General features: G+C 40.7%; 2 protein-coding genes across 2 annotated transcripts; one reads left to right on the top strand and one right to left on the bottom strand.

Annotated features, from left to right (window-relative positions):
* Positions 1-1,296: 1,296 nt before the first annotated feature.
* On the bottom strand, positions 1,297-6,624 carry LOC5569076 (ATP-dependent RNA helicase WM6). Its single transcript, XM_001658256.2, has 7 exons — positions 6,510-6,624; positions 6,017-6,236; positions 5,047-5,451; positions 4,522-4,640; positions 3,333-3,464; positions 1,825-2,227; positions 1,297-1,751 (listed from the first exon to the last, which is right to left on the bottom strand). The coding sequence occupies exons 2-7, from the start codon at positions 6,213-6,215 to the stop codon at positions 1,738-1,740; spliced, it is 1,272 nt and encodes a 423-aa protein (XP_001658306.1). The 5' UTR covers positions 6,216-6,236; positions 6,510-6,624; the 3' UTR covers positions 1,297-1,737.
* Positions 6,625-13,606: 6,982 nt separating this feature from the next.
* Positions 13,607-27,047, top strand: LOC5569077 (E3 ubiquitin-protein ligase Su(dx)). The gene is made up of 6 exons (XM_021847352.1): positions 13,607-14,009; positions 20,680-20,971; positions 21,655-22,136; positions 23,369-25,377; positions 25,438-25,636; positions 25,699-27,047. Exons 2-6 carry the CDS (start codon positions 20,938-20,940, stop codon positions 25,966-25,968), a joined length of 2,994 nt encoding a protein of 997 aa, XP_021703044.1. The 5' UTR covers positions 13,607-14,009; positions 20,680-20,937; the 3' UTR covers positions 25,969-27,047.
* The last annotated feature ends 78 nt before the right edge of the window (positions 27,048-27,125 follow it).

Below are 27,125 nucleotides of genomic sequence, written 5' to 3' on the forward strand. Positions count from 1 at the left end.
AGCAGCCTATCAAGTGCTTTCTCAGAGCATCTCCCGCCGTCTATCGCCGCTAGCATGTTGATTTGTGGGAAGTTATCAAGCTGGTTTCGTGGACGGGCGATCGACAACAGACCAAATCTACGTTGCGGCAGATCCTCCAAAAGGGTCCCGAATATCAAGTCCCTACGCACCTCCTATTTATCGATTTCAAAGCGGCCTATGATACCATCGACCGCGATGAGCTATGTTAATATCAACTAGACTGATCAAGGCAACAATGGATAGTGTACAGTGCTGTGTAAAGATATCGGGTGCATTATCGGACCCGTTTCAAACATGCAAAGGGGTTCGACAATACAATGGTCTTTCCTACCTCCTGTTCAAAGTGAAGCAGAATGGGTTGGATTGAAGGTTAATACGTCGAAGACGAAATATCTGCTGGCTGGAGAAACCGAGCGAGATATAGCTTGCATTGGAAATTCGAATACGTATCATTGCCGGGGGTCGCACTTACAACGGACTCCATAAGACCTTGCGTTATGGTAAACTTAATCTCCGTACTATGTGTACTATGAACAAGACGCTGATAAGACCGGTAGTCCTCTATAGAGTTTTTGAACGACGTGCACTTAGGACGATCTTTGGCGGAGTATGTGAGAACGGCGTATGGAGAAGAATGAACCAAGAGCTTGCGCAACTCTACGGTGAACCCAGTATCCAGAAAGTCGCCAAAGCTGGAAGGGTACGATGGGCGGGCACGTTGTTAGAATGCCGGACAACAACCCTGCAAAAATGGTGTGCACCTCGAATCCGGCCGGTACAACACGAAGAGGAGCGCAACGAGCTAAGCGGCAGGATCTTGGAAGTGTGGGGCGATCGAGAAACTGGAGGCTAGCAGCCATGGACCGAGTTAGTTGGCGTTGTGGCGCAGGTCATGTCTTGAAGGACTATTCTACGAGTGGCGTGAGGTGGCAATTATCGACAATATCACCACATGCTAACGGAAACCAAGTTCGCCACATCATATAAAACGTTGGTACTTCCAGGGGCTCTCTACAGGTACGAAGCGTGAGAAGAAGCAGACCGGAAAACCTTCGAAAACTTGAAAATTGTGTGTTGAACAGACGCATGAATCCCGAGTTACATCGAAAATGTAAAGAAGCTTATAAAATACGGAAAGGTTGACTTCCGCGGCCACACTGACTGCACGTAATGGAGGTGGACTTAGGAACCCCACACTCTCAAGACAACTGGAGAAGCATTTTTATTTAGAGTCTGTTTAAAGGATTTTTCACAATAGGTAAATCACACACCGAATTAAAGGCTCACAATTTCACCAAATCATGTTTTATTACTTAGCCATGTTACCGGAACTAAATCTAAGGGGATCAAGTTTGAGTTTTAGTATTCTTCAGTTAAAAACGAAAAAGTTCGTTCAATACTACACCTCTACTGAAAAGGCAGTAGACTGCAACGTTCGGCTGTAGCGTTTTTTGTCTGTGTTTCCTTAACTAATCGAATGTTAGTGAAGCTTCGTGATAACCGGTTGTAACTACTACACGACTAGGTAGTAGGGTGTTTTTTTTTGTTGTTTTTTTATGGGTGGTGTCACATAACTGTGCTAAAAACTCGTCTCAAAGGAATTATACGATATCTTTTACACTCTAGAAAATACAAACTAAAAAAGCATCAGAGTTGCCTCTCCGATCACATGGTTATTATTATTTATCTTTATTAGAGTAAAGATCCAGAGTGTTTTTATCGTCCTTCAACTGTAAATAGAAATTGGGATTGAGTTAGAAACAGATCAACATGTGCTGCTTTGGCTGCATTGTTGACACTTACTGTACGATGAGAGATCAATTTCGTCCGGCAATTCGGTGATGTTGACATCGAACCGATCCTGGACTTCGTTCAGAATCTTGGCGTCGGTTTCATCCGAGACAAATGTGATGGCCAACCCCTTGGTACCGAAACGGCCAGCACGGGCCACACGATGCAGGTACGTGTCAGAATCTTCCGGCATGTCGTAGTTGAACACGATGTTCACGCGTTCGATATCCATACCACGTCCGAACAGATTGGTGGCCACTAGGATGCGCTTTTGGAAATCTTTGAACTGCTGATAGCGCGACAATCGCTCCTCCTGGACCATACCGCGGTGGATACCGATGGCGGGGAAGTTCTGTTCCGTCAGAAGCTGCGCCAGGGCCATACAACGCTGCACTGACTTGACGAAAATGACAACCTAAAAAACAACGATGATAATTTGGATTCTTGAAAGTAAGGAATGTCGGCTCTACTAGGCAACCCGATCCTGTTCTTGGCAGTTTCGATTCAGTTCGGCAGGGAGATGTTTTGATAGCTACCCAGGTAACAAGTAGGTACTTGAAGAATGTAATTAAACATGGAATAGGCACTACAAAGTAATGAAAATATTGTTGACAACTACTCAGCATGATTTTGGTTCTATACAAGCACGGTGTACTATATTATATTACTATGGTAATGCCGTGTATACAAGCATATCTATCGCATAGACACGCGATCCAGAGTTTCAGTTTACTTTTTCACTGTTGTAATGTTGATTAATTATCCATAATAAAGTTATGTCTTCGTGATTTATCTGTTATAGAGCTAGAAAGGAAATTTTCGCCTTTCTTAGCAGTTTAGTGACACTACAAAGGCAATCAGTGTTGTGAAAAACTCAATTTCTCATAACTCACGCTTTAGATTTTTCATGCGTGAGTTGTCAATCACGCAACTCAGCTGTCAAAAAATCATGGATGAGCTGGCCCACCTTTTTGACTCATTGTCTCGTATTTCCACAGTTCACTCACACACGGCAATGATGTATTGTTAGTCTGGTTTACGTTAAAAAGGATACGGTTTTAGTTGATTGAGTGATTTTGCATCAAAATCTCAAGCGTGAAATTTGTCTCTAATAAGCTTGCTCTCACGGGAGAGCGTATTGATTAGAGATTTGAGTGAGTCTGTCAACACTAAAGGCAATGATGCAAAAATTAAAATAGGTTGTGCATTTGAAATGCTGATTGACAGTTGAAAACTGTCGAACAGCAGTGCAGTTGCATTATAAGGCAGCTAAGCTAACAGTCTGCTATATTAGGGCAATGGGCATATCATTTGCAATTTGAAGACTGATTTACGGCTTATTTAAATGCTTATTGGTAACCTGGGTGCTGAACTCATACTTGTTTGTTTGTTTGTTTATGTTGTCCACAATATGCGCTGTATTGAAGTGTTTCTTGTTGCAAAGTTTTAGAAAATCCGGCAGAGAAAACCCTCCATGCCAAAGCGAATAACGAAAGTGCCCAAGCAATTCTTTACCCTACCTGATTGAACTCGAGAACATCGAGCAGTTCGAAAAGCTTTTTGTTCTTTTCGTTTTCCTTCAGCTTAACGTAGTGCTGCTGCAGACCGTGGAGCGTCAGTTTGGTTTCATCGTCGACATAAACTTCCATAGGCTACACACATGAAATGGAGGATGGCAAAAAGGAAAACAGAGAATGGTTCGGTTACAAATCGCGTTCACTTTCGTTTATCGGTCGTCAACAAGTGAAGCAAACTTGGAGGGAGGGGTCATAAAATCTACAACGGACTGCCAGCACCGCGCTGAACCAATAGAATGTTCTCGCACTCTCCAGTAACATCGTTGGTTTCGTGGGAATATTTCACGCCCTCGCAATTAAGAAGAAGATCCAAACTAACAAATGCATTAAGGATAACTTATGTTTTAGGTCTAGCAGCGTGGAGTGCGTAGATCTGAAATGAAACAAGGTCTATAGCTATTATGAAACAACAGTCTGGCTACATACGGATTTGGCTCGTTCAGTGGACTGCTATTCGACCAACTGTCGAGGTTGCCGGTATGAGATCTTCAGTTTCGTTGCCGGTTTTCATCAGTAAAGCACTCGTAGAGAAGTGTCACATCGTTCTTCGTCCAGAAGATTGAAATTTGCCGAAATGGACACGCTCTCGATCCGGAACCAACGTCTTCAAAGGCTGCCAGTTTGACCAGTAGATTTGTTAGCATCGTTATTATTTATTTTATCATATTAGACGGTTGAAAACTATTAATGATTCCTGAAAAGCCATCTATTAGAGGGTTGGTGGTGTATTAAACGGTGGGTTTTGAGTTTAGCGTTATCTACTGGCCAATTCGATGATGTTCCTCCACACGGTAATCGGGACATACAAACCTTACGATTGCCCCAAAATGGTATCGTAGCATTCTGACACTTTCACTTGCCAGTGTTAAAGTTTAAAACCATCTATTAACAGTTTGATGTTGTATTAAGTTCAGGTGATCGCGCTGATCACCCGCCAAGGGCCACTTTTAACTGGTAGTTTGTGTATTAGGTGTTGGTGTGTTTTGAACCCACGATCCCAGCGATACGGTAAACTATTCCCACCAACACAATCGCTTTCGAGGAGGCGGACATTAGAGACATTAGCTGAAGTGCTAGTCCCAGCGGTACAGGAGACAGTAGTAGGTATAGTAGAAGAATTGGTTCTATTTACATCTTGCATGAACTTCTTGCACACGGGCCGGATCTCCTTACTGAGGGTGGCGGAGAACATCATCACTTGTTTGCCGTGAGGTGTGTTGCGGAAAATTTCCTGCACATCGCGACGCATATCTGGAACGAATAGAATAAAACAACTGGTTAGTGCTTGCGATAATTTTAACTATGCACAGCGATGTCAATAAATTGAAATCAGAATTCAATTGATAAATCAATCACTAGAAAGACTCAGATGTCCCTATCTACTAAATAGTATCGGTTTTCATCATAAACATGTACCTTCACCCAACAGTTATTGATCAATTAGTTTAGGAGCCAAACCCAAACGGGGTTGGATCGGATTGACAATTTGAATGCCTCATATAATCGTGAACCACGCCAATGAACAGACAAAAGTATGTGTTTCGTCAACATGTATGTTTTGTGCAAAATATTCGGTTTAGTTTTAAACACGAAAGTGATCCATAACTGTACGGGCATGGTCATCAATTTTCAGAAGCAAACGGAAATATGAACTTACCTAGTTGTTCAAGCATTTTGTCGCACTCGTCGAGAATGAAATGCTTCAGGTGTTTCAGGTTCAGCTTTTTGTTGCGGATGAGGGCCAAAACGCGTCCCGGCGTTCCGACGATGATGTGCGGGTTGGTCGATTTCAGGACCTCCTCGTCCTTCTGGATCGGCAGACCACCGAAGAACACGGCCACCTTGATGTTTGGCATGTACTTCGAGAACCGTTCGTACTCCTTGCTGATCTGGAAGGCCAACTCGCGAGTGTGGCACATAACCAGCACGTACGGAACGTTTTCCGTGGGTTCCAACTGCTGAAGGGTGGCCAACACGAATACCGCCGTCTTTCCCATACCGGACTTGGCCTGGCAGAGGATATCCATTCCTAGCACAGCTTGCGGAATACATTCGTGTTGTACTGTGAATAGAAGACGAGGAAGACGTCGTTACTAATGCGCTCATTATCTTACACACAGAGTAAAAATATGGATTTTTTACGGCGACTCAAATTCAAATTCGTAGAAGGTATTGTTTTCACATCAAATAGGTAAAAAACTATAATATTACTATAATATATAGAAATTCAGATTACTTTATCAATAGTGCAGATAATAGGCGTAATCTATTGTTCGGGAATCGAACCCAGACACCTTCAGTATGGCTTTGCTTTGTAGCCGTGGACTCGAACCACTCGGCTGAGGGAAGGCCCACATCGGTATCCTATAATAGCTTTTTTACCAGCTTGACGTGAATACTATACCCTGTACGTATAAAATTATAAGTCACTATGGCTTCAGTAACAAAAATCACAAATCAGTCATCCGGTTTGATCAGATGTCCCTATCTACTAAATAGTGTGATTTATCATCATTTTAATTCAAAGCTGGCAGCACGGGTATAACCTTGTACGCATATTCAAGCTTATCTCTGCCCGTCAGGTGCTGCTTAATACGCATTTCACATCCCTAATTTGAACTACTAACCTTCAGACGGATGCTCAAAACCGCAATCGACGATGGCTCGCAAAATTTCCGGCTTCAGAAGAAAATCCCGGAAACCGGAGCTGTGGATCGAAACGTACGTTCCCTTTACGTCCTTCTTGGGCTGCTCGGCCGGCTCCGTGGTAACCTGCTCGGTCTGATCCTCATCCTCGTAGTCCAAAAGATCGTCATTATCGGCCATTTGAGATGGGACAGGTAAAAACTGAAAAATAAAATCGAACATCAGAAGACATTACGACGCTTATGTCGGGTGGCGGAGCACCACCTAGGGTGGTAACTTTGCCGGGTACAATCATGTCGGCCATTTTGAAAAATTGCTGCTTGAGGTTATAGGCAAAACTTTAACACCATTTTTATACATAAATTCAGCTAATTCTTACCAAACTCGATTACTTTCCGAACAAACCGAATCAACACTCCAATAAATTACTTATTTCTGCAAAGATATTTACAATATATTTCCCTAAAATCTCACCTTGTTTGTAGAAGAAAACTGCAACGCGGTCAAACTTGACTGAAGTAGCGGACACGAATGAACGAACGAACACGAAGCACTGCGCGAAAATCGAGTGCGGCGCGATGACAGCTCGAACCAGAGACTAGGATCGGCGGTGATAAATGTTAAGGTATGGTGACACTTAAGTTTGGTTCCAATGCACACTGGAAATCAAAAATTTTCATTACTATTCGGAACTACGAAGCTGCTGCTGTTTTCCTCGGTTTTCTGTGAGAAAAACAAGGATATATTTTTTGCTCTTCTTTCACGCACACGATGACAGTTCCTTACGAGATTTTCCATAAGTGCGAGTGCATTGTAAATCTCTTTTTGTTTCGTAGTCGCGAATAAGGCTATCCATGAGGACTTTCCGCGATAGGACTGACAGCTAAAAGTGTACATGTAACCGAAACGGCAGAGTAAACAAAGCATGAAAGTGTTGTCGAAGCTTTACATTTCCCTTTGTAATCGAACGGTCACTCCCGATGTGGGGTATTTAGAGGTGCGGGCGAACATCAAATCAGTATTTGTGATAACATCAGTTTTGAAGTGGTAGTTGTGCAATGCTAACTTCGGCGAGCCGAAAGTTCACGAAGCAGCCGAAGATGACGTCACGTTGAGGAAACTGCGAACAAAATTTTTCGCAGCCTTGTCGTCACCATCAGCTGATCGTTTGTTTACATCTTTTTCGTGACTAATACAAGCAAACACATACTAATGTCGTTTTCGATTATTCCCGACGATGCACCGTGCGAGTGTAACAATTGACACCGGAAAATAGAACGGTTTCGGTGCAATATTTTGACAGCATATGATGGTGTTAGTGAAGGCGTCAATCAAAACAAAATGTCAATTTTGAAACAGATAGAACAGCTGTTTCTGTTATTCGTGATGTGCTGTAAGGGATTATGTCGTGTACGAAAACAAATGTTTGGTATACAAACATAAATTTATTTTCCCTGAGAATTTATAGTCAAGATATATGTTTCGTGATTCAATAAAATTTATTTAAAATAAGAATTTTCATATAGTAACATTTCACTGATCTTTTCTCTGGCTTATAACTTCATCAAAATTCATACTTAGGGGAAAGTGGGACAGTTTGGCCACCTTAAGCAAAAGTCGATAAAAGTGTCGAAAATATTATGAATTCTTCGAATGTTTGCATGATTTCCTACAGTTTTTAGATGAATACACTAGATCCGCATGATTTCTTATAAAGTTCACGGATGAATGAATGATTTTTCAAAATTAGTCATTTTTCGAGTCAATTTTTTCTGATGGGGTGATATGAGCACCCTATTTTTGATTGTAAAATTATCTCATTCAATCTAAAAATTCAATTGTTTTTCACCACACTTGAAATGTATTAGTATTTATAAACACTCCGAGCAAGAAGATATAGTTTTTTAAGAACATTCTGACAGTCAAACATCATTATTCTGAAATGATGAAATTTAAAAGAGCCGTTCGGGGCAATATGGGCAGTTTTTTCGAACATCATTTATTTCTTCTTCTTTGAGTTTCGAACACTGACTTGTAACGTGCCTATTGCTTCGTTTCCTCATCAGCTTTGGGGTTGCATGTTGCTTCAGATGAAATTTCAAGAATTTATACAGTTTTCAAGGGGTGCTCATTCCACTCCAATGTCCAAACCGCCCCGACTACCCCTACGCAATGTTTCTAGCTCACGATGTAAAAAGTTAAGGTGACGATGAATCGAAGCCAAACTTCAAATTTTCAAGAGCACGGATCTGGAGAACCAAACTTCCGTTTAAGCTGAAAACTTAATCGATTGGTCACTAGCTGGTGGTGACCAGAGATTTTGTAATCCGAGTTCAAAACATGGGTACATACAGCTCCAGCCGCTGCTGATTCTGTTGGCATGTTTTTTTCAGTTGAATTTTCTGGAATTTGCTCATGTTCATTTATAAATGCTTAGAATATTTCTTTCTTTCCGAAAGAATCCTTTCTGAAATAAATCCATTTTATCCGCTCAGTCGGAAATGAGCGAAAATGTAGAACCTTGCTTGTTCGTTACCGAACGCAACAAAACCAACCAAAACAAGAATGCCACTGACAGCTAAGAACAATACATGTATTGGTAAAAAAGAGTGCACTACCTGCTACACCCAGCTCGATCAGGGTGTAGAAATTTCTGCACCGTTTGCGATCGAGTGCAAAAACGGTGTGCTACCTGCGGAATAAAAGAACGGTTTGGGTGCAGCTTTTGCTACACCGGTGGGAAAACGGTGCAGGCGGTGCAAATAAAGAAAAACGACATAAGAGCCGGACCTGTTATATATGACATTGGGTCACTCCGATCGCGAAACGTCAAAACCTCATGATAAACAAAAAACCAGCTGATCGCAGCAAGGGTGGAGGGCGGCTGTCAACTGGGAGTAAAATTGAAAAGCCGCCAACCTAAGTCCAGAACCAGTTTTAAGGCTTAACGCGGAAAAGTAAAAATCATTCTTCGCAAAATTACAGGTAATCAATGCGCTTGAAAGAAATTGTTTGCAAGCAGTTATTTGCTACGTGCTACTGCAGTGCGCTGTTGGCAATTTAATCAGAAAATTCTGCTAAATTCCCGAAAAAGATGTTTGCGAGAAAATTGATTACGCCGTCACCATTGTTTGGTCGTTATTTTGTATGGTTGTTTACATTTTAGAACCAGCGACACGTCGGGGTAGCAATAAAGAGCCGCCAGTTCCACCCTTGGATCGCAGCTGTCTCATGGATTGCCTTATTGCGATTTTTTTTTACTACTTAAGGCAACTTCACTAGTGGTCCATTTGTTGGTCCAAATTTATTCCAAAAATACAAAATTTATTAGACCAGTAAAAATAGACCAAGCTGCACACGCATGCACCGGTTGTTTTATTTTCCCGATCCATTTCGAACGTGATAAAAAAAAACAAATCAAAATTGTAGAAATTCAGATAAAAACCAACGGAGAAATGCAATTCCCGCATAAATATTTACCGTACTTGAAATGTTCACAAACATAAGGGGTCATGCACAAATTACGTCACGCTCCAAGAGGGAGGGAGGGGGTCGAGCCAAGCGTGACAAGCCTTACAAAATTTACCGAGGACTTATACAAAAAGTGTGACAAAGGGGGGGGAGGGGGTCAAAAAAGTTGAAATTTAGCGTGACATAATTTGTGTACCATCTCCACATCAAGGCGTCGATAGATCGCAAGGTTCTTGGTTCGATTCCAGGTTGCCGCGTAAACGATTTTTGTTTTCAAATTCTGGTTTCATAAGGCAAATTTATGAATTTCAACCCGATTTCGTGTGGCGAATTTTCATAAGGGGTTCCTATGTTTATCGATAGTCCATTTGCCTGAGTGTTGGTCAAAAATCGAACTTCGCACGTTGGTTCATCCATTTTTAGTCGCGAAGCAGTATTGACCGTTAGATTCCTAAGGGCTTGTTCACAAATTTCATAACGCTGAAGGGGGTGGGTGGGTATCTTAAAATTGTTACAGCTCATACAAAATTTGCAGGATATCAGTACAAAAAGCGTTACATGGGGGTGAGTGGGTGTCAAAAAAGGCCATTTTCGGCGTTATGAAATTTGTGAATAAACCCTAACTGTTCGCGACCGTTTGAAATAGTCGTCGTTCTAAACGGTCGGTGAAACAGTCGCTGTCAGATTTGGCAACAACGAGCGAGAAGATTTTCGCGCGCAAACTAGCTCCCCTACTCTTTCAAGTAGAGCAACAAGGACAGCAGAGGGGGCGTCGAGTCAGATTTCCAAAACAGCTGTTGTTGACACTCGGCTGCCGGCTGCATGGCTCGGAAAATGAGGGGTTGTTGGATGGAATGTTTATCAAAGTATGTTTCACTAAAAAAAATTCAACTTGTGATAAATGTTTCTAATGCTCAAAATACAGGTTCAATGAAACAATTCAATAAGTGGCAATAGTTTATTGCGCGTAAGGTATGTATAGCTTATCCTAGTTATGTGTTTCAACAACATTGCCAATATTGTTTCATCTGGATGGAATACATTGAGATTTCCCTCGATTTCCGACGACTGTTTTGAACAGTCTTCTAAATAGACGGGATAATCCGATACACATATACAATATATATTGTATCCGCGGAAGTTTCATTGAAATACCCAAGGGGTGGATCACTTCTGATGCATCTGATAAATATGAATTATTTCATGCATTCAAATGCATTTAAATGCACACTCAGCAAATTCGCACTTCATGGCATGCTCCAATGTTTATTTGCTATCCTAGTCTTAATGTCAAACTCATTTTTCCACAAGCTGAAGAAAAGCTGCTGCTCACCCAAGAAAATCACGTCGTGTCGTAACCGATTCTGAGAATCCTCCGTTCTTATTGCCAAAGAACAGACCCGCTTAGGACCCGCAGTGAGGAAAACTCCAAAAACTTTACTTTTTTGCAGGCTGCGAAATGGACGCTTCTGACCAGCTGCTGGTACTCGTCGGGTTCATTAGAGCATCGGATATTAGCATTTTGGGCTTCACTCTCCTATGTGGAATAAATATAATCTTAATCATCAATCCGCTAATGACCTTAGAGTTTAATTTCCATTACTATTATCTTCCGTCAGTTTATAACTTAAACCACGCAGTGCCAGAAGCGAATTTTATAGTGAGAGTTGCGGTCTTGAAGAGACGGCTAGTTATTCGACGACCCATACACTGTTTAACCCCTTTACCTACACTCGTGTCCCTTAATTTAATCTAAACGTTGCAGTGATTCAACGTTCCGATGGAGAAATATTCATTCTGCAAGATATACTTCAAGGAGGAGAATATCAACCATAAGGGTTAATAATTCTATTCCTGCCTTCGAAATCCCTGACCACAACTAAACAAATAAAAGAATTGATTATGACAAATAGTATTATATTTGTTTTATTTGGATTTCCTTGATTTAAGAATCGCTGAGGATTTCTATTTGTCCCCACTAAGCCAAAGACTCTACACACTTAAAAACGACATCGCTGTTCGGTAAATTATTTTACGGTCTTTGATCAGTAAATCATAAAAAGTACTGAGTTTCCAGCTTCTCTTAATAAAAGTACTGGTTTTTCGGTAACATTTTTCATTATTTACTGAATACAGTAAACTCTGGTGCTGATAGCACCGTAAAATTACAGATTGCCGAAAAATTTGAAAAGTCAGTAGAATGTTAGTACTGACTTATCAGCATCGAATGAATTGTACCGAGTTTTCGTTAAACTGCAACGAAAACAATTACCTAACCACGTTTGTTATCTGCCAGCAGAAAATGTATTTTTTTAGTAAGGAGCTCGTGCTACAGAATGTTTCTCCATGATTTTTTTTATCAATATTTCCATCCTGCCTTGTCGCTGCTCATGGTAAGTATTGGAATATCTTTCGACGGACCAGAATTGTAACGGTTAGCCGTTGCACATCGAAACCCGCACTGCATTGATCGTACTAGCTGGAGCTTAGATAGCACATCTGTTCTTGCAAGATTTGTTACCTTCCCGTTGTATATCCATATTGAACGCAACACTAACAGGTCATTTCAGCATAATAAACCCTTCATTTCAAACTTCCGAGAGGCCGTTCCGATTCTGGTGGAAAGATATTTCATATTCGTCATAACTTTTAGATCTATTCGCGGTGACCCAACTTGTTAGAGCCTAAATCGGACTGCATTAATAGGTGAACTTCCAACAGGCCAGACGCCGTAAAAACGGTGTTTGGAATGCGTTTGAACTGAACATCAGACTCCAACCACGAGCACTCGGCAGAGGCGAAAAATGAAAATAGAGTGGAAATCAATAACATTATGATCAGATTGGGGATATCCTGAAGGGATTGGGCCGTTGAAAAAACTGGAAAAATCAGCGAACAAAAGTAAACAGCAAAAAACTTTACCGAAAAAGTCAGCAAAGTATTGGACAACTTGTTACTGACCTCATCGGTACTTTTTTGACAGCTGAACATTTTCTAGTTTGCGGAGTTTTCGGCACTCATAAAAAATTACCGACTTAACTCTGCTGTTCAAAAACCCAGTAAAATTTTACCGACTTCGGTAATAAAATCTTAGTGTGTAGGTTTATCTGGAAGGAAATCTTGAGGGTTCCAATTAATCCTGACTAGTCACAGGAGTACTGCAGTCAATCATCATTTCCCCACTGTACATCTTACATTAGCTATAGATCGTTATTGAAATCCATGGAAAATCAGATGCCTAATGAATCAATGGTATATAAACAGCACTAATCAGGCATCTAAATTTGGGGATTTGTTTGCTTGCATTTTGATCGAGATCTGAAACGAATAAAATTTGTTATTAGTTGAAGAAAATTAGCATAGAGTAAAATAATGTTGAGATTTCCAAAACAAACAATGACTTGTTGCCATAGCACGATACAATGGTATGGTCCAGGGCTAAGTTGATGAATTTATCGAAAAAATGCATTTAATGCAAATCGATGTACATTAGATGTGCATTAGTGATCCTTTATAAGAGAGATACGCGGAAGCTGACGTTTCTGTCAAAGTGTGAGCCAATCGAGCAGCGAGAGCTGTCAAAGCGTGAGCCAAACGAACATGCGTTATGTTTGTTTTGAACTTTTCTTGAGGCGTAATGTAATCCGCTTGAAATTATTTCGGTGAAAGTTGTTTAGCATAGAGCAAAATATATGAAATATTCACCTTTTTTGAATGTTTGTCAATGCGATATTTAGTTAGTGATTTTTTCTGTTGTTTATTAGATTGGAAATGTAGCTCAAAGATCTATAACGAAACAAAATACACTTTTTGGCTATGAGAAAGTCATGTTCGTGTTACAATATTATTCTCGACGCCGAGCAAACTCAGCACTGCTGGTCTGTTGCCAAATCATTCCTTTTTACTTCCGCTAATCTCTCATATAAAGGATCACTAATGTGCATCGAACAAGTGATCCACCCCTTGGAAATACCCCAATATCATCTAAAAACAAAAATACGTACTTTTTCCGTGTGGACTTGTGTGTGTACACGGCCCTGAACATAAAATCGATCCATTTGACAGCGAGCAGTGCACTGTGGGCTTAACACTTGTGATGACTGATCGACTTGGTTGGCGAGGTTGGCGAGTTTGATGCTTTTGCTTCGGGGTGCAAAGTAAGTGCAAAATCGTAGCCATTTGGAAAAGTGAAGAAAAATATTCTGCATCATCCAAAGTAAAAGGCTAGTTTCTTGTGCAAAACGTCGCGAAAGTGAATCTTTGTTGGAATACGTATTAGCTAGCTTCCGGTAGGTCCGGCCATGGCCCCGAACCCGAGTTTTGCATGAATGTCGGGAGTAAAAATCTGCTGTTTCGCTTGACGTAGAAAGTAACAAACGAACGAAGAAGAAAAAGAAGCAACTGCATCGCTCAGTGAATCCCCACAGTGAGCTGTTTTCATCGAAGACAAAAATAAAAAGATCCGTTTTGTGGCGATTCGAACGGGAAAATAAAAACGGAAAAGTGAGTGTGATTAATGTAGTTCATTTGCCAAACCAAATTCAAGTGCAACAGTTAGGGACTAATAAGAATATGCGACTGATATTGTGGTGCATCTTTTGAATGAGTGAATTATAATTTTGATGGATCATCTTATATAAGATTGAATCACGGAAATTCCTGTGGTCAGCAACGAGTGAAGTGGACTGGAGAAGGTGTTTTCTGTTTCTCTGCCCATCGAAGTGTTTCTACGAGTATCCTTACAATTTCAGGATTTAACTTAAGCGACCAAAGAGCACCTGATAAGGAAGCAGTTGCCTTATAATGCAAGGATTGATCAAAACACTTTTGGTAAACTTGATAATGGAGAACGCTTAGTGATTGCAATTATACCCAAAAATCCAACAGTGCCAATTAAAGGAACAGCACAAAGCGGAAAACTAGCAATTTCATTCAGCCATAGGTTGCAAAGAAATGAAGCGTATGCTGTTTGCCGAAAATTCCAAGAAATCAAATGCACGGGAGCTCAAATAAGGCACAATAATTTTTGTTATCTTCACCACCAGTGGGAAGCTCACAAAACGAACAAACAGCGATATACAATAGCTGTAAATGACTACTTCTTTCTTTCTCCTCCGTTTCTTGGTCGTGATAGTCGTCTTGCGATTGGTTGGGTAATTTGTTGCCCATCTTATGGTTTGAAGTGTTTTTTACCCAAACAATTCGGAAACAAAAGCGAAGGTAGACAAATTTAATCAATAAGGGTAATTAAGGCGTGGGATTAGTCACACGAAGTTTAACTTTTTTGATTTTCTGGATTGCTCCGTGATTATCGTGCATTTTTTTTTCCAGAAAAACAAAATTTAATGATAATAAATCTTCGAGTTGTTTAGTGGCATACCTATAAGTACATAGATGAAAAACACCGAATTTAGTACTGTACCATTTATAAAATTCCACTAGAGATGTGTCCTATGACAGATACGCGTATTTCGACCTCAACTGTAAAGCCGTCTTCAGTGTCGTGTACTAGACTCGAATTCGGTTTTTTCATCTACAACATTTAATTTGGTTTCAAATTGAAATAAAAAAAAAATACTTAATATTCGCATACATTTTTAATTCAATGGTATTGTAATACTATTTCATCATTTTTCTCGAGTTTCCGGAGTGTTCTCAGCTAGTCTGTATGCATCAAGAAGCCGAAAGTGGTTTGATGCTGCTGAGTAAAGGATACATGATCAATTGGTGAGTTCGTTCACTGCTTTTATTTCTAACGTGTAAAATGACAACACACAGAGTAGTGTTTGGTCCGTTGAATCTGCATGCTCCTTTGTGGGTGAGCGACGGGATTCTGATCAATTGTGCCCGGTTCAAGATATGCGGGTAAAAAAACGCAGCGCGTCGGTAGTGTTTGATCCGTTGAAGCTGTTACACACTCCTGGAGCGAGCAACGATCGTGACCGGTTCGCGTAGTGACCACACTATCGGTATTGATCAACTGTGTAAATGCTTACGTATTCATTTTAAATTATATATCTTTATTGTTTACCAAACAAATCCTTTCCCATAACTAAACTCTCAGTGTTTTTTACAAGGGAAATCTGCAAACAGACGTCTGAGAAGGTAACACAGGGAGTGTGGAGATGCCGCACCAACGACGACCTACACAGGAGAGTCACTTCTGCAGTGAGGAATCTTACATCAACCTAGTCGCCAAGTACTTCTAGTGCTAGTTGCTTATAGGCTGTAGCCTTTTGCATGGTGTCCTTCTTTAAGACTAGGATCATTTCACCAATCCTAGTTCGCCTTATGCTCCACACATCCTTGCGATAGCTTTTCCGTGCTTCGCATCGCCTTCAGTACCTCGGAGTATTTCGACTCCTCTGTCTGTATTGACAACGAGGGCCTCGCTTAAGTTCCTACGTTTCGCTGTTTTCGGTTTAGGATTCTTCTTGGTCGCCGTTTTTGGTTTTCTCCTTTCTTTCTTTTTTCCGACTTGTAACTGTTGTGTTGCACCCATGATTCCTGCGGAAGTACTGCCTGGTTCGGTCTAATCCGTGGCTCCCTTTTCTTGGCTTTCTGGCTTGAGACGTGTTGGCCTCTCCACTGTTGTCATGTCGTCTTGATCGCAGAGTTTGGCTCGTGCCAGCTTTTCCGCTCTGTAGGACAGCCGCGTAAGACACTTTTCCCTTAGAAACCATGCGTCTTTTCGCCAGGTATTCATCCTCGGAAGGTCCCCTCTTTCGCATCGCGTATCGAATAATAATATCATCTGGTATGTGTGCGTTGCCTGTGAAGGATAACACTTCAGTCTGGCACATATATCGTGCGGCAGTAACGATGATTCTTTATGTCCAGGGAACTAAAGGATATCGGGAATCGAACCCAGACACCTTCAGTTTGGCTTTGCTTTGTAGATGCGGACTCTAATCAATCGGCTAAGGAAGGCCCCCAAGTACTATTTTAAAACATTCATATATTTGTTGAAAACGTACGTTAATACAGGTCGGATTCGATTATCCGGAGTATCAATTTTTTTTTCACTCCGGATAATCGAGTCCTCCGGATAATCGAATCACTAAGAAAAAAATTGAAATCTTCGATAAAAGAACTTAAATACTAACTATTTTTGTAGTTTGATTTCTATGATACGGTGGCGTAGCCAGAAATTATTTCTAGGAACAGTAAAGGTCTTTACAAGACAAACAAATTTTTTGACCAACATACACAGAAAACCACTTTTGCAAACACCCCTTTCTTAAATACTTTCAAAATTGCAAAACCATTCATATTGTATATTGCAATACCAAATTATCTCAGATTTATGCATAAACATTGAAAAACAAGCACATCAAAAAATAAATTCCGGATAATCGAGTCTAAATTTCCGGATAATCGAATCCAGGATAATCGAGTCCCCGGATAATCGAGTCTCCGGATAATCGAGTCCGACCTGTAATAATAATTGAGAATAACAAATAAAGATTGAAATTTATAATTTTTATTATCAAGTTTTTATGGAGTTAACAAAATTCATTTGTCAAGCGATTTGTCAAGGAATTTTGTCGAGTGATTTTGTCAGTTATTCTTTCAGTCATTTTTATATGGACTTTTCCAAGAATCGATTAATTTCTTCCAAACATTTTTAGAGTAATTTTCCAAGTAAAATCTCCATGGAAAGTTCATTTAAGGATTAACATCACCAAACGCTAATACAATTGATCCAGTTAACCCTTCACTAATGTCTTCTGGATTTCATCCTATGTTTTTCAAAGAATTCTTTTAGAGAATCCGGAGGTTTGATCGATTATTAGCAAGTTATCTAAAAAGTCTTCCAAGACTTCCTCGAATATCTTGGATCTCTTCCAAACATTTTTACAGTAGTTCATCAGGAATTTAGACAGATGTTTCGTCAGAGGTTACTGTAGGATTTCCTCTAGAAGTACCATCTAAAGTTTTGTAGATAATTTCGGGAAAAAAATTCTTTGGCGACTTCTTGGAGACAATTCTATACAAAATATTTGAAGATTCCCTAGGGAATTTATTGAATGATTTTTGGAAGTTTCTTATGGAATCTTAGGATGAACATCTGTAATAATTTCCAATAATATTCTCACAGAAATTCTTGGTATTGTTTTTAAGAATTTCCTTCATCCTTTTTTAGAGGCAATCCCTCGAGGCATCTCTGGATAAATTACTTGTTGAATTCTTAAAGATGTCCTTAACGAAAATCTTGGAGGCAATCCTTGGAAATCCGATGGAAAGATTACTTTTTAAATTTTTGGAGGACTTTTGGTATCTTAAACAAAGTTCTCAAAGAATTCCTCAGAGAGCATCACTAAATTAGCTTCTGAACAAATTTTCGGGATAAGTAATACCTGAAGGAAAATTTGGGAAAGTAAAATTTCGAATTTCCATCGGTTTTGTGTGTCATTTTTTGTGATCATTATAGGAAGCTTCTTCCCCCTTGAAAGCTCTTAGAAATATCTCTGATAATTACTCTTAACTCGTGATTTCTGTTTGATTTCTTGGTTCTTGTTTGTTCACTTTTTATTTTCTTTATACCTGCCAACTAACTCGATCCATGACTGCTAACTTCCAGTTTCACAATCGCCCCACACTTCCAAGACCCTGCTCCACTTGGTCAAAGCTCGTTGCGCTCCTCTTCGTCTTGTACCGACCGGATTCGAGGTAAACACTATTTTTGCAGGATTGTTGTCCGGTAGTCTCACAACGTGTCCCGCCCATCGTATCCTTCTAGTATTGTCGACTTTCTGGATACTGGGCACCGTAGAGTTGCGCTAGCTCGTGGTTCTTTCTTCTCTATACGCCGTTCTCACATACTCCGTCAAAGATCGTCATAAGCACATGTCGTTCAAAAACTCCTAGCGCTTGCAGGTCCTCTTCGAGCATTGTCCACGTCTCATACCCGTAGAGGAATACCGGTCTTATCAGCGTCTTGTACATGGTACACTTAGTACGGAAGTCCGCACCAGACGGCAAGGTTGTGGAGTCCGTAGTAAGCACTGCTGCAGTTGTTATCCGACGTTATCAATGATCCGAGGTAGACATATTCGTCCATCATCTCGAACTCATCCCCGTCGATCATCACGTGTCTGCCAATGCGCGCTCGATTCCTCCAGCCAGCAGATATTTCGTCTTCGACGTATTTACCTTTAATCCAACCCGATCTGCTTCACGTTTCAGCCTGGTATACTGTTCAGAAACCACCTGGAACGTTCTTCCGACCAGTGTTGTTCAGACTCATTTCCCCGAAAATAAAATTTTCCGAACTACGAAGCCACGAACTACTACAACCATGCTCTATCCTCCTAAGATAGAAAAGCAGATGGTTAAGCTTGAGTACTGCACACAAAATCGATCAATTTTGATCCCAGAGAGACACAATTCAAGTTTCGGTGAAATGAAATGAGTGAGTGAGTGAGTGCGAATCATTTCACCGAAACTTGAATTGCAGCCCACCGAGATCGAAACTGTCGGATCCCATGTGCAACACTCAAGTCCAACCACCTCCCACTCCATCTCAGGAATACAACGCACAGTTATAACAGTCCATGGCTTCACAATTCGAATTTCAGGGAAATGAGTCTGGTCAACACTGCTTCCGACTATGTCCACGTCGTCAGCGAAACAGATGAACTGGCAGGATTTATTGAAGATCATGCCCCGCATATTGAAGCCCTCCCGTTTCATAACACCTTCTAACGCAATATTGAACAGGAGGCAGGAAAGACCATCGCCTTGTCGAAGTCCTTTGCGTGTTTCAAACGAGTCCGATAATGCACCCGATATCTTCACACAGCACTGTACATTATCCATCGTTGCCTTGATCAGTCTAGTCAGTTTCCCGGGAAAACCATTCTCGTCCATAATCTTCCATAGCTCTTCACGGTCGATGGTATCATAGGCTGCTTTAGAATCGATGACGGGACTTGATATTCGCGACACTTTTGGAGGATCTGCCGCAGCATAAAGAATTGATCCGTCGTCGATCGCCCGTCCACAAAACCGGCTTGATAACTTCCCACAAATCTGCTTGCCACTGGCGATAGACGGCGGAAGATGATCTGAGAAAGCACTTTATAGACTGCGTTAAGAATAGTGATCGCTCGATAGTTCTCACATCTGACTTGTCACTACTACCAAATGTTGTTCACAATGGAAAGTCTTTGGCGCACTTTAACCGTCACAAGGTAGTGGTCCGAATCGATGTTTGCGCCGCGATAGGTTCTGACGTCGATTATGTCCGAGAAGCGTCTTCCATCAATCAAAACGTGGTCGATTTGCGATTCAGTCTGTTGGGGTGATCTCCAGGTGTACGGGAGACTATGCTGGAAGTAGGTACTACGTATGGCCATGTTCTTGGAGGCGGCGAAATCATTAGTCCTGCTCTTGCGCCCCTTTTCTATTTCGGAGAGATATGAATGCGACGCCGACCTCTGTTAACATAAAGTCACTGGTCGAATTATTGCATGCTGGTCGAGGGCTATACAACCCGCAATAATTGCTTCGGACTGTGTGTAATAGAGGGCGCTAGTGAGCCAAAAACAAACTAAAGTAATTCAAAGCAACTTTTTTGAGGAATTTCTTAGGAAACTTATTTTAAAAAAATCTTAAAATTCCAGAAGGAATTTTAGTAGGAATCTCCTTTAATATCCTAGGCAAAACTCCAGGTTGATTTTTTTTTCTTGAAACATTTGTGAAAGAATCTTCGGATTTTTTCCTGGAGGAATCTGTTACTGAAGCTGCGCTTAGAAAAAATACAGGTTGCATTTTTGCAGGTACCGTCATCACAATTTTTGGAGGAATTTCTTAGGAAGCTAGTAAAAGAATTACGAAATGAACTGCTTAAGAAATCTTACGAATGATATCTGACGGAAATGTTAGACAAAGATTTGATGACATGAGGATTCTAAAGCTACTGTCGCCCACTAGCCCTTATTATTACATTGATATTTTTTCATAATTGGTCGTACCTATAGCCATGCTTTTACTTTCTACAGCGTTACAATAGGTACCTAATTAAAATCTGACCCAATGAAAGGAAAAGTAATTTCCGTAGATAGTTGCAGTCCCCTACAGTACATTTTACACCACAAATCGATTATCTATCGCGCAGAATTGCTAATTAGATACCGTTCTATCAATTCTTTCTTTTTACCCATTGCAGAGATTTAGAGCGGTGGTAGAATACGCGGGGGCAGCTGGGATAGGGAGAAACTCACATCGTCGTTGATTGTGCTGTATTAATCGATACGGTCGACAGCAACACTAGTATAGCAACGTGACCTGTAACCACCGAAACACCCCTCCCGGCACGTACGGAGGGGGCTTATTATACACGGTCGGTTGAACAACGGAACGAGCAACACGTAAACGAGCGTCATCGTTAAAATACAATTAATACGCCGCCGCATCTATACAACAGATGGAAGAGGGAATACATCAGCTGAGTGTTACGAGTAAGCTTTTGCACTTCTTCATCGAAGGAAGACAATTGTAATACCGTAAAATGGGGCGAATAGAAACACATTTCGACATGTTTGAATGTGTACAACTTAAACCGTGTGGATAAAATCCAATTTTATTAGTCTTAAATATGGGTCGCTTCTTCCTTTGCTATGACCCCAATCGCTGTTAAAAAATAAAAATTATATCGTACAAAGATTTATGAAAATGTTGTATGTTTCTATTCACCCCGCAATGGGGCGAATAGAAACATTGTTCAATAAATATCAATACTTTTTTTATTTAAATGGGAAAATAAACACATTTTTAACTGCATCTTGAAGAAATATCAACAAGTATTTACTTAGTGAAGAAAAAAATTAAAATTTTTGAAACCAAGTTCAATTTTAGATCATTTTTGAAATCAGCCAAAATGGCGGATGTTTCATGCTATCAAAAATGATTGAGATTTCAATATTTTCTTCTCAAATTTTTAATGAGAAATGTAGCAAAATTTTTAATTTGAAAATAGTTTAGCGATACTCTGTTGTTATTAAACTAATGAAAAAAATATATTTCAGTAGGTTTCTAAAGTTTATCATTGCATAATAGTCGCATTTTTAACAAAAGGTCGCTTTGTTTCTATTCGCCCCGTTTTACGGTAACTCAAGCCTATTTCATAATTTTCTTTCATCAGTTGAGCACGCTTCCTTACGCAACAATGGTTTCCTTAAGCCAAATCCGTACGTGGAGATTTCCATTGACAATAAAAGTACTCGCAAAACCGATTTCCTGAAGAACACCAATGCGCCCAAATGGAACGAACGCTTCACGGTGATTGTGTCGGCCAACTCGGTGCTGCACTTCCGAGTGCTGGACCACTCGAGCTTTCGGAAGGACTCGGTGCTCGGTCAACAGACGGTCTACCTGGCCAACATTCTCGAACACTACAACGGAGTGCTGGAGAATTTGGAACTGAGCATGGACCTGCTGACGGATGGTTCCAGCTCCAAGACAACCGAGCCAAGGCAGCCAACGAAAACCGGCGAACTGGTAGCAGTGTTGAATGGGTTGAAGATTGATATGCGCACGGTGGCATTGCGAACTGGCAGCAGCGGGTCGGGACTGAACAGCCATGGCAGTGAAGTTGCTGCCGGCGCCCATACCAATGGAAACGGGGTAAGTGTATGTGGGAGTCTTTCTCTGTCTGTGGCTTTATCATTGTTCTAGTCATGCACATGAATGGCTGTTGACCTTCGGTAAAATGTATGCTAGTTATGTGTATATTTTTACGGATTGCGTTTAGTACATGTTATTTTTTATTGATGATGTTTGTGGATTAAAATTCAATGTTCATCCATTAGTTTGCACGAAATTTCTGATAAGACCTTGCAACTAAACTAGTGAAACGGGACAAGTTTTTTTTCTTCAGATTTCTAGTTCAATGGTTTGAGTGATAGGCAAATAAGAAACTTTTATTCCAAATATTATCTAAATTAAAAAAAAAAATTATGACTAGTTATTTGTTGTATTTTTTTAATAACTTTCATCCCATAGAACAAAATAAAATAAAAGCACAGACAAACAGACGTAACACTTAGAATAACTCCCGATCAAAATCATAGTCACGATGACATGTACGCCCAATGCTAAAATCGGTGTGTTTGGCCGATGGACCAACAGATGGCGGTAGTGTGTAAACGTCAAACGCGAACAAAAACGATGCGAGCGCTGCGGGTGGTGGATTGGCCACCTACCATATATTTGAATCGGCCGTTATAATGGTGGTCGATGGACATCGGTGAGAGTGTGACGTCTGTTTGTCTGTGATAAAAGCTTATATGAAATTTGTATGTGAGAGCGTAGTTAAGCCTATCGTAAAGATGCTTTGAGGAGTTTTTGCACAAATGTTTAGAAACCGTTTTTGGTCCATAGTGGGTCAAAACTAAGTTCATATATTTTCTAACAGAAACAGTTAATCGGCCAAAATATTGGCAAATCACATTGATTTCTTATGCCAGTGGCTAAATTAGGCCTGGACAAATTATGTGTATAAGCGTTAAAATTATAAGGAAATTTAATTATTTTTCCAATTTTTTGAATCAATTTGGAAGAGTAAATGAATGAAGCTATGAATGAAATGTTTCATACTGATTAGCAATGTAAAACGATGTATGCTACGACTGGCGTATGGCCAAAATCGGTGCTTGGGTTCTCATGTTCCTATTTTTAGGACATTTTGTCGTTACCAGCCTTGTTGCAGTGGCGATCTAACTCGAACTCAAATTTTTAACATGCACTAAACACACCCACATCCCAATTTTCTCGACGTGGGAAAATCGATAGCTTTTACTGGGTGTAATTTATACATTATTAATAACGTTCAATCCTTTTATGTCTCTTCCGTAAAGCACCTACATCCTACTTTGGCGGACATGCCCGGCACTAGCAACGGAACTGGCAGTAACCGAAGTAGCATTCTAAACGGAGGCATACGCGCACGTATGCGACTACGTGGGTCCTCGTCACAAAGCCAGTCGTCTCAGTTGCAGACCCCTTCCAGTGCTGCTGGCAGTGTCCAGTCCTCGTCTACACAGTACCAACAATCACATCATTCCCCTTCGTCGATAAACCACGCCGTAAGCAATAATTCGGCAGCAGATTGTGCGTCGATTAACAATACCACGGCTAATTTCAATGACTTAAGTATACATTCCTCTGGGGCGCCAACATCTGCGACGGGTTCTATGGGTAATGGTGTTGCAATGCCCATGGTTGGAGGAGCTTCTCCAATGGGTCCTGCGGCATCTACTGGAGCCGTTCGTCGAAGTAGTGGCATGAATTGGGATCAACAACAGCAACAGCAAGTGATGCATTCTATGGCTGCAGGGCATCCTCGGCTTGGTCCAGTTTATTCAAATTCTTCGCAAGATTCGTTGATCAATGGAGTTCCTAACGGTACAAATCATGGGCAATCGCAACCCAGTATGAGTGCAGCTTTGGTACCAGTGAATGGTGGACCACCACCACAAGTGGCAGCTGCAGGAGCACCAGGTGCAATGGTTCCCATGGGAGGAAGTCTAACCGACCAGCAAATGATGTTACAAGCAGCACAACAAAACCAAGTCGATGACGAACCTCTTCCTGCTGGTTGGGAAATGCGAGTTGATAAGTATGGTCGTCGCTACTATGTAGACCACAACACACGTTCCACGTATTGGGAAAAGCCGCAACCACTTCCGGCTGGCTGGGAAATGCGCAGAGATGCGAGAGGACGAGTCTACTACGTGGATCACAATACCCGTACTACGACCTGGCAGCGACCGAATAGTGAGCGGCTGATGCATTTCCAACATTGGCAAGGCCAACGCCAACACATCATATCCCAAGGCAATCAACGGTTTCTGTATCCTCAACATGCTCAACAATCCAACACAACATCGGTGCAAGAGGAAGATGACGGGCTGGGGCCTCTCCCGGATGGCTGGGAGAAACGAGTTCAGCCAGATAATCGCGTGTACTTCGTCAATCACAAAAACCGTACAACTCAATGGGAAGATCCTCGAACGCAGGGTCAAGAGGTCAACATGCTTGCTGAAGGCCCACTTCCTCCGGGATGGGAAATACGTTATACAGCCACTGGAGAGCGTTTCTTCGTAGACCACAATAATCGGAAAACCACATTTGAAGATCCACGGCCTGGTGCACCGAAAGGTGGTAAAGGTGTTTACGGAGTTCCTCGAGCCTATGAACGATCATTCCGATGGAAGCTCAGTCAATTCCGGTACCTGTGTCAAAGTAATGCCCTTGCGTCCCATATCAAGATCACGCTCACCCGGCAAACTCTGTTCGAGGACTCTTACCACCAAATTATGCGATTGCCCGCGTACGAGCTTCGGAGGAGGTTGTACATTATCTTCCGAGGAGAAGAGGGCTTGGATTATGGCGGCGTGTCGAGAGAATGGTTCTTCCTATTGTCTCATGAAGTCCTTAATCCAATGTATTGTCTGTTTGAATACGCCAATAAAAATAACTACAGCCTGCAGATCAATCCCGCAAGTTATGTCAATCCGGATCATCTGCAGTACTTCAAATTTATCGGTCGGTTTATCGCCATGGCTCTGTACCATGGGCGGTTTATCTATTCCGGTTTTACAATGCCGTTCTACAAGCGGATGCTAAACAAAAAGCTAACTACCAAAGATATCGAATCGATTGATCCGGAGTTTTACAACTCGCTGATATGGGTTCGGGATAACAACATCGATGAGTGTGGATTGGAACTGTGGTTTAGTGTAGACTTTGAGGTGCTTGGGCAAATCATTCATCACGAGCTGAAAGAGGAAGGCGATAAGGAAAAAGTTACGGAAGAGAACAAAGAAGAGTACATTTCCCTAATGACCGAGTGGCGAATGACGAGGTGAGTTGATTGAAAGGTGGAAGGCGATATGCAAATTAATTATTGAATTTTATATTGCAGAGGTATTGAGGAGCAGACCAAAACCTTTTTGGATGGTTTCAATGAGGTGGTGCCTTTGGAGTGGCTGAAGTACTTTGACGAGCGAGAGCTGGAGCTGATGCTTTGCGGTATGCAAGAGATTGACGTCGACGATTGGCAGCGCAATTCAATCTATAGGCATTACAATCGGAACAGTAAACAAGTCGTTTGGTTCTGGCAGGTAGGTTTCGGAACATTTCGTGTTGTATAACCGCTTCTAATTATAAACCATTTCACCACCAGTTCGTCCGGGAAACCGACAACGAAAAGCGTGCTCGTTTGCTACAGTTTGTAACCGGAACGTGTCGAGTGCCGGTAGGTGGATTCGCCGAACTGATGGGTTCCAACGGGCCTCAACGGTTCTGCATTGAGAAGGTCGGAAAAGACACGTGGCTTCCGCGGTCACACACCTGCTTCAATCGGTTGGACTTGCCACCGTACAAGAGCTACGACCAGTTAGTCGAGAAGCTAAACTATGCAATCGAGGAAACGGAAGGTTTTGGACAGGAGTAAACAGTCTTCTTTTAGATTGTTAAGGATTTGTTGTAGACAAGTGAGATGGATGTAATCTGCAGTGATACAAAGTTCGCAATTTGAATTGATTAGAACTACGTGGTATTTTTATATTTTAAGTGAAAACTTGTTATGTTCTCGTTTATTTGTAAAATGTAATTTTATCATATTTAGCATATTGTTCAATCACAGCATATTGTAAATAAGTTAGGAATCAAAATTGTAAAATCCGTTTAGTTTGTCCCTTGATATAAAAATCGTGATAAATGGAATAGAATTGTAATATATTACAGACCTGAGTGTATATAATATATAAAATATAATATATAAAATAGGCCTAGCAAAATTAGACAAAAGTTTAAACGAAGTACTGTCAGTTCAGCAACAGCATAGCGAAACCACAATAAAACTTGTTGTCTATGATAATGGTGGAACCGTACTAGCAAAAAAAAAAGTTTATTCCAGTAGCTTCTATGGACGTTCAATTTTACCAGTCAATGATGATATCATCCACCCACAAAACAATAGATTTCAATCCGCAGTTTTATATTCTTCTTAAGTTTGCACACGTTACGCGTAGGAATTCGTTTGGAGGAACAAAATATAAGAGGAACAACGTCGGGGCCATGTTAGAAATTACCTAATTGCTGGATGAACTACTTAGAACACTTTCTGTAATTGCTTGTCTAATAATTGAACATAATTTACGAAAATAAAATCATACAAGATACATACAATAGCTAAAATATGGGAAGGAGAAATTCCCAATTGATACATTCAAATTAAAAATTCGGAAACAATAAGACGATTTTATCGAAACGTATACAAATACGCAATTTTATATATTTTGATAAGTTGGAAAGTTTTATTAAAAAAAGAAATTCAGTTTCCTTGATAGCGTTAGAGTCTTCGTTGATAGCTTTGTTAAAACAACCGTTTTGTACTGCATTGCGTTTTAGGGACATATCTAGGCCGATTTTTTTAGTGTAAATATTTGATATACTAAAAGGAAGAATGATTTATAAAAAAGTATGTTATTTTTCTGTTTTACAAATAAAGATCGATATCAGCAAAAAATACAACACCTTTTTTTTGTCTAAATAAATTATATAATGTGAAATTTCGTCTAATTTATTGTAGATCTATCATAATGTGCA

The sequence above is a fragment of the Aedes aegypti genome, chromosome 2 (assembly GCF_002204515.2).
Source record: "Aedes aegypti strain LVP_AGWG chromosome 2, AaegL5.0 Primary Assembly, whole genome shotgun sequence".
Classification (NCBI taxonomy): Eukaryota; Metazoa; Arthropoda; class Insecta; order Diptera; family Culicidae; genus Aedes; species Aedes aegypti.

What these genes read in the sequence shown, in the direction of transcription:
- LOC5569076 (XM_001658256.2), bottom strand. Translation starts at nt 6,215, where the DNA reads ATGGCCGATAATGACGATCTTTTGGACTACGAGGATGAGGATCAGACC. An exon ending in GCAAGAAGTTCATGCAAGAT is followed by an intron (nt 3,465 to 4,521) that starts GTAAATAGAACC and finishes TCATGTGTGTAG; the next exon opens with CCTATGGAAGTTTATGTCGA. An exon ending in ATGTTCTCGAGTTCAATCAG is followed by an intron (nt 2,228 to 3,332) that starts GTAGGGTAAAGA and finishes GTTGTTTTTTAG; the next exon opens with GTTGTCATTTTCGTCAAGTC.
- LOC5569077 (XM_021847352.1), top strand. Translation starts at nt 20,938, where the DNA reads ATGGAAGAGGGAATACATCAGCTGAGTGTTACGA. An exon ending in ACATCAGCTGAGTGTTACGA is followed by an intron (nt 20,972 to 21,654) that starts GTAAGCTTTTGC and finishes TTCTTTCATCAG; the next exon opens with TTGAGCACGCTTCCTTACGC. An exon ending in CCCATACCAATGGAAACGGG is followed by an intron (nt 22,137 to 23,368) that starts GTAAGTGTATGT and finishes TCTTCCGTAAAG; the next exon opens with CACCTACATCCTACTTTGGC.